General features: G+C 29.1%; 1 protein-coding gene across 1 annotated transcript; it reads left to right on the top strand.

The window, feature by feature from the left end:
• The first annotated feature begins 482 nt into the window (after positions 1 to 482).
• LOC132757565 (uncharacterized) lies at positions 483 to 3,953 on the top strand. Its single transcript, XM_060748881.1, has 3 exons — positions 483 to 612; positions 1,134 to 1,213; positions 3,703 to 3,953. The coding sequence occupies exons 1-3, from the start codon at positions 557 to 559 to the stop codon at positions 3,879 to 3,881; spliced, it is 315 nt and encodes a 104-aa protein (XP_060604864.1). The 5' UTR covers positions 483 to 556; the 3' UTR covers positions 3,882 to 3,953.
• The last annotated feature ends 4,233 nt before the right edge of the window (positions 3,954 to 8,186 follow it).

The raw sequence follows: 8,186 nt of genomic DNA on the forward strand, positions 1-8,186 counted from the left end.
GAAAAATCCATAACAAGCCTTATCCACTTCAGAAAAAATCATTGATCATTGACATGATAATGTAATCTTGATTATATGAAATTATTCATATCTGTTTTTTGCTGATAGAAATATATAAGACATAGGCTTGGTTGGTGGATATATACTTTACTGTGATGTTTGTGCTAATTACATTTCTAAACTCAATAAAAAATAAACAATTTTCATTTAATTATGAACAAAGTTAATTATTTGTACATATGTAGATGTGTTCATTAATCAAGTTTAAGTTTGTGTGTAATCCCCAGGGATTATCGGTTCGAGCCTTACTTTGGTCACGACCATGTTTCTTTAAATGACACCAGTACTTGTTTGTTCCAGGAAGCCGGCTCGAAAGTGACCAATATAAGTTGCAAGAACTTGTTTCGCAATCGAGCTTAAAATAATTTAATTAAACTAAACTTATCCATTTCATTATTTTGTTGTTTCTTATGATTTTGCTTTTTATTTTAGAAAAGTGTCTGAATCACCGGACGATAGTGCGTTCAGTGTGACAGATCATTTTTCGTCCGAAAAAATGATCAAGTGTGAAAAGAATAATATCAAAGCATCTCAGTATCAAGTGATTCTTGGGTAATAATATTGTTCTTAAATGCAAATAGCATGCAATTGTTTTCAGACTTCTTCGATTTCAAATAACGCATAATTGTGTATCGCTTAGTGTTTGGTAATCAGCATTAATGAAATGAAATTAAATCTTAATGAGTGAGTGAGTGAGTTGGTGAGTGAGTGAATAAGTGAGTGAGTGAGTGAGTGAGTGAGTGAAGAAAAAAAAGAAAACTAATGTTGATGAATGAACGAACGGATACATTAGACATCAGAAATTAAAACCTATACATAAAGGACATTAGAACATTAATTTTAACCTATATATTGTTATAAAGTGAACATCAAATGAGATCTAATTTTGCCTGCGGTGATATACAAAAGTACGCTTTATTGCATATTCTGTGACAGTAATCATATCTCTTCAATATACTCGTCCATAAAATTGAAAAAAGAGTAAAATACATTTTTACGATTCTCATTTCTACAACCATAACGCATTTTCTTTTCTTTTTTTCGTTTTTTTATTTGTTCATTACCTTCCACAGTGCATACTACTATCCAAGAACGGCCGACACTGAAGCTACTATTACAGTGACAATAAATGTGCAGGGATTACCAGAAGAACGTAAATATCCTGCTATATTACTTTTACGTGTTATGGTTTTATTTGAAACGTTAATTTACTCATATAGTCAGTGATAAAATCTTTATGTAATATTTAAACTTATTTTGTACTTTGTCTTGTAAATATGCAAAGAAAATAAAATCTTGTTATCGTTTAGTGGCGCATCATGAAAGAATAGATTTTCTTCATTTTAATAAAAAAGGTCAAACATGTTGGGGTTATTTTATATATATATACAAAAATTTATATTATGTTACAGATATTTAAATAACAGGATAATAAAACTACACATCACGATAATCCAATGAAACCCGATGTTACAAACGTGCAGTATTATAACTAACATTATCTGCTATATACAGATGTGTAATGTGACACCATTTTTATATAATTATTTTGTGGTTTGTTGTCAATAAGGATGCTACATACTATTCACAAAATTATTTATGACATTATAAACCTTCTACTTTGGACCAATTATTTTTAATAAGTCAGATAGTTGATCTCATGAAATTCTGGGTTATAGAAAAAAGTTTAAAAACATACTTTGATTCAGTCTTTTATAACTGTAAAAATAAGTATTTTGAATTCGATTAAAGCAAATGGCATCGAAATTGGTTTTCTGTTATAGGGTCATATGACTTTACGTCGGATGTTCATAATGTTTAGAGACTGATCGGAATTTTTCTATAAGAATATAATAAATGCATTTTATCAAATATTTGTTTGTTGTATTATATATTGTTCATATAAAATTTATGCACTTGAAGTACTCAGATTGTATAGCGTACGTTTTGTAAAATTATTTTGTCGTGGTTATATAGAGGATATTTGTTTAGTTCAGTGTAAGATCGAATATATTTCACCGAGTGAGCACCAAAAGGTATATTTCACGAGTGGCGCAGCCACGAGTAAAATATGAACTTTTGGTGTTTACAAGGTGAAATATATTTCTATCTTACACTAAACTAAACAAATTTTCTTTTTATTACATGCAAAGAAACGTTTTAAAAAGACATTAAACCTAATACTGAATGAAAAGCGCGCCAAATAATAATACAACGTGACGTCATTTACGACGTCACGTCATTAAGTTGGTTCCTAGTACTGTGTACGCTGGTATTTCACTTAAACAACGTAAGGGGCTAAAATTCAAAACAGTGAAATTATCAAATTGATAATTTAACTGTTTAAAACAGTGAAATTACCAGTTTTATATCACTGATGTTTTTCTATAAACCACCGAAATGCATGTAATAAATACCTCTAAATTTTAAATAAAAGCCTGCTCACACTGTGTCTTACGACTGTTTTTAGCGTTAATATTATATTCTTCAAAAGCCCCATCGACACTTCCATCAATAGAGAACAGAGACATTTATGGAAGGTATAAATACGTTATAGTAAAGAGCAAAATTTCATCTGAGATATAATCATTTTCTTTATTGGTTTCCTTAATATCCTCGCGTCCAATGTAACACATATAGTACACATCTGGTTTTGAAAATGTAGCAATTACACTTTAAAACATTATCTGACGCATAATAAAGAAGTGCTTAAAACTTGTGCATTAATTTATGACGCTATATGGTAATTACACAAAAACTATTAAAAAAAGATAAGGAAATACAGTTTCCTGATATCATGAATGACGAAATGGCGAGGTCAAAATAACAACTTTTATCACTTGTGGTCAGAAGACATATGTATAACTAAAGTAGAACTGTGTATACATACGACATAACCAAAAACAGCCTCATCTTAAGCATTTGTGTTTCGCTAGCATAAGATAGTTCATTAAGATTATTTGTTCACAGTCAAATTTGGTAGTTGCACAGATAAAATATATGCCATGTAGGCCTACGTAACAAATTATATAAATTTTAACTCTTTCCGTCTTTAATTCCGACATTCCGTCCCAAAACTTTTTGAAAAATAAATTGACAATGTTACTTTAAACAAATCGCACGACGAACAAATAATTAAATCATCATTATTTAAACGTAAACGATACATTTGATTGGATAATCGTGAGTGTATATATGCAAAGAAACGTTTTAAAAAGACATTAAACATAATACTGAATGAAAATGTTTATATATATATATATATATATATATATATATATATATATATATATATATATATATATATATATATATATATATATATATATATATATATATATATATATATATATATACATTGGATGGAGCTGCTGTAAAGATTTTGAAAAGGCTGCGTAAAACAAGTTGTTTACAATACACATAATAAGCTTACATCCGCATTATATTCTTCGTCATTTTATTTATCCGCTTTTAATTATTATTATTATTAAATTTATTATTATTATTGTTGTTGTTGTTGATAATGTTGTTATTGCATAATTGTATGATACAGTGTAATTTGGGCCTTCACATGCTTAACACAAAAACCAATGGCCGTAATTTATGTTAAAATACATGATGAATCTTTCAAATTTTTTACAGCTAAAAAACCTGTATGGATCAAGCCAAATCCCGACTCAACAGCTGATGACCACGTTATAGATTTATTAGAGACTTCTAAAGCTGGGGACGTTATTCTGATACTGTCAGCCACTGACGAAGATACTGAGGCTGCAGGTTTATCATTTAACATGGATAAAAGTGTGAGTTATACAATATGATTTCAAAATCATTTTAATCTTTATATAGTCTTTTTATGATTTCATTTGTTTAGTATTTGATACCCCACTTCCCCTGATGTTTTCATCTACTGTCGACTCACCAATTCACCACCCCTCAACTGCAAGCAAAATCAAAGTTTGCCATGCAATTTAAAAAAACCTACTCCTCATGTAACTTTGTTTTATTTGTTTATATTGCATGCAATTTTTAAATCCTACACTAGCATTTTGAAAAATTTTGATCTACAACAGATCATTACTGAAGCCACTAGAATTACTTTATCAAGCAAAAGTATAATTGATCATATCATTACCAATTCAAAAGATAGGCTAAGTCAATATGGTGTTATTTCTATTGGTCTTAGTGATCACTTTTTGACTTTTTGTACAAGGAAAATCAGCAAGCAAAGTTTCTCAAAACATAATTTCTCTTAAGTTTGATGTGTAAAAAATTATAGTAAAGATTTGTTTATTGAAAAACTAGGCCAAGCAGACTGGAGTAAATGTTTTTATTCTGATAATGTAAACAGTTGATAGGTAGCTTAAAGATATTTTTATGTCAGTGTTGAATGCCATTGCTCCTGTTAAAGAAATTAGATTAAAACAGAGAACTGAACAGTGGATGTCATCAGAGATTACAAAGAGATCATTATTTATACAAGTTTAGAAAATATGGTTGCCATGAAGATTTTTCTTGTTATTGTAAATTTAGAAATGTTGTTCAAAGAGAAGTACAACATGCTAAGTCTTCTTATTTTACTGATCAAATTGCTGAAAATAGAAATAAACCAAAAGGCCTATGGAAACATTTAAAACAATTGGGGTATAAATCCAAAACACGGGGAATGAAAATATTGTTTTAAAAGTTGATAGTGAAAATTGTCATAATCCTTCAAAAATTGCTAATCATTTAAATGACTGTTTTAACACTGTTGCTTCTAAGCTAGTGGATAAGTTACCTTGTGCTAGTAAAAAGTTTGACATTGACTCACAAGCTTTGTTAGATTTTTATAATGATAGAAATACTAAGAATAATAAAATGTACTTAAACATGTGTCTGAGACATTTGTATATAAAAAGCATTGTATCAAAAATTTTAGAAAAATCAGTGTATTCTCAACTTGAAAAGTTTTTAGTTGATAATGGTTTATTGTATGAATTACAGTCAGGTTTTAGAAATTCCTATTCCACTGACACTTGTCTTATCCATCTTATGGATCATATCAGAAACAATAATTCCAAAGGTTTATACACAGGCATGATAATGTTAGATCTACAAGAAGCATTTGATACTGTTGACCATGATATTGTATGTGGAAAATTGTAATTGATGGGTATCTCTAATACTGACTGGTTTATGTCTTATCTTAAAGGTAGAAAACAAACTGTTAGTGTTGATAATATTTTATCAGAGTACATGCCTGTTACATGTGGGGTTCCCCAGGGCAGCATCCTGGGTCCTCTTTTATCTTTGTGCTATGTAAATGACATGAGAATTAGTATAGATCAAGAATGTAAACTTATTCTGTATGCCGATGACAGTGCAATTCTTTTTTGCTCACAAAAATCCAAGTATTATTTCTAAAAAACTTGGACAAACACTAGAGTCTTGTTCATCTTGGCTTGTAGATAACAAATTGTCACTTCATCTAGGAAAGACTGAATGTCTTATTTTTGGTTCTAAACGTAAACTGAAACAAGTTAAAGAGTTTAAAATTGTTTGTAATGGACATTATTTTGAATCCACAAAATCTGTTAAATATCTAGGTTTAAATATTGATGATTCTTTGTCAGGTTATTCTATTGTTAATTATATTCTTACAAAGGTGAATTCACGTCTTATGTTTTTGTATAGGCAAGCAAATGCTTTAGATTTTAGGACTAGAAAATATTATGCTCAGCACTAATACAATGTCACCTTGATTATGCATGTTCTTCTTGGTACCCGAGCCTGAACAAGTGTTTTAAAAATAAGCTTCAAATTTGTCAAAATAAAATCATTAGATTTATACACGGTATGGGACCTAGAGATAGTGTCAATAATGTTATTCTTGCTAATATGTCTTTACTAAATGTAGAAAACAGAAATAAGCAATTACGTCTTAATCATGTTTTTAAAATTGTTAATAACCAGTACCCTTCATATATGATAGAAAATTTTATACCTGTTAGAGACATTTCATTCTTATTCAAGTCGGTCGAATCAGTACAATTTTAGGGTCCCCAAGAAGTTATGGGAAAGATAATGTAACTTTTTTTTCAAAAAGCAATTAATGATTGGAATTCCTTGCCAACATGCATCAAAAAAAATTAATAAGATAGGAGATTTCAAAAAGCTCAGTAAAGGCCCATTTACTAGAACAGTTAGGTAAGGAAATCATAATTAAATCCACTAGTATGACTAGATATTTGATCTCATTTTTTATTGTTTTCCTTTTAAGCAAAGTTAATGGAAAATACTAAAGTTTGAATATTTTACGTAAATGACATCTTCCAGTTTCCAAAGTTTTGTATTTTTCAATGTTTTTGTGTTTTATATTGTATATTATAGTAAGTATATATCCAAGGACCCAATTGGAAATAAGCCTTCGGGCTTTCATGGGCAATCCGATGTTATTGCACACTACTCTATACATGTTTCCACTTACGTCGTCACATATTATTAAACTAGTAAATTGATATCTAGTCATAGGAAAGAAAGAGTTTTAGATTTTGTTTTTAGTTATAATATTTTATTATTTAATGAGCCGTCTGTGATATTTATGTTTGACAAACTTCTGAAATATTTTATTACAATTGTGTCATCAGTTTTATATAAAATGCTTAAGTGTTTGTATTATGTATACATGTACATGTATGTGTGTTTTAACCTGAAATAAATATCTATCTCATGCTGTCAAAACAAGTCCATTAAAATTAAGAGAGGTTATTATCTGTTATAAGCTTTAAAGGTGAAGCAAAGGTTGAACCCTGATCTCATAGTAAATCAAAATGTTTCATGTATTTTGAATGGTTTTCTCTTATTTTTTTACGTCATATCGCGAGGTTTAAGTGAGGGTAACATAAATTCTCATTACTCAAAAGGGTTTAAAAGCGCATGTTTGTTCATTTGCGGGATGTAAAATCATTTTTAAAGGGGCTTTTTTTGGCCCCCTTTTTAAAGTTTTTCAAAATTTTCGGGAGCTTTTTTAAACAAAAATAAAAATTTTAAAAACAGACCCTTACCCCTTTTGGGCCCAAAATGTCTAATAATATGTTGTTTCTTTTGTAAAATATATGTTTTTAACAGATAAAACTTTTTTCCTAGTATTTCGTATCCTTGACTTGTTTTTGACCTTTTTTACTCCATAGCTATGCTAGAAACAAATTTTTAAAATGTGGTAATGTATTTAATATTATATTTTTGGTTTAGGCTCTAAGACTTTTTTTTTGGGGAAAAGGAAACGAATTTTAAAAGTTAAAGCTGGCGTAACAACTGACACATTTGAATATAAGAAAGTGGGCGTTTTTTGAAACGTATGCGATTATTTTAGAGTAAGAATATTTTTTCATAAACTGATGTAAAATTTAAAAAAACAAAATCTTTATTGTTCTAAAATGCTGGAATTTAAATTTATTTACATTGTATATAATGTAAATATTAGTTTTTTGAATATGATAACATATTTTATCTGCATTAATGTGAAAGTATTATTTAAAAAAAAAATATTTTCTTTAACTCTTATATCGCTCGAAAACAAATTACAACACACATGCTTTTTTTTTTTGTGATGTAAGAGTGAGTGATGGGACATCAGCAGAAACGTTATTTAACATCAATTATTTTACAAGATGTGAATGATAACAAACGCAATATTTAGCGGCTCATTTACAGCTTATATTGGAGAAATTGCTGAAGCAGGTATGTTTTTTTATATAAATTATTGTATATTTTGTTATTGTATTGTATCGCAAATTTTCCTGAGTATATATCTTATGAATCGATAAAAATGATGAAAGTAAATCTTGATGATAAATGACCTAGCTCAAGGACTTTATTTGTAAAAATGAATAATTTTAAATTATTTAAATATATCGTTATTACAATTTCGAAAAATTATTTGAGCTGCAACAAACCAAGATAATGCATCCGCGCAGTCTGATCATGATCCAATGCTGTTCGCCTGCATACCCTATTACAAATAGAGAAATTGATAGCGAAACAGCATGGATCCTGGTCAAACTGCGCGAATGCACAGGCTAGTCTAGAATCCATGCTGGTCGCAAACGCATTATCTTGGTTTTCTCATAGTGCGGCTCAAGTTT

The sequence above is a fragment of the Ruditapes philippinarum genome, unplaced genomic scaffold (genome assembly GCF_026571515.1).
Source record: "Ruditapes philippinarum isolate M1 unplaced genomic scaffold, ASM2657151v2 ctg25100_1_1_1_1, whole genome shotgun sequence".
NCBI lineage: Eukaryota > Metazoa > Mollusca > Bivalvia > Venerida > Veneridae > Ruditapes > Ruditapes philippinarum.

Excerpts from the sequence above, each read along its gene's own strand:
- LOC132757565 (XM_060748881.1), top strand. The coding sequence starts at position 557 with ATGATCAAGTGTGAAAAGAATAATATCAAAGCATCTCAGTATCAAGTG. Across the intron at positions 613-1,133 it reads CAGTATCAAGTGATTCTTGG|TGCATACTACTATCCAAGAA; the intron begins GTAATAATATTG and ends TACCTTCCACAG. Across the intron at positions 1,214-3,702 it reads GCAGGGATTACCAGAAGAAC|CTAAAAAACCTGTATGGATC; the intron begins GTAAATATCCTG and ends AATTTTTTACAG.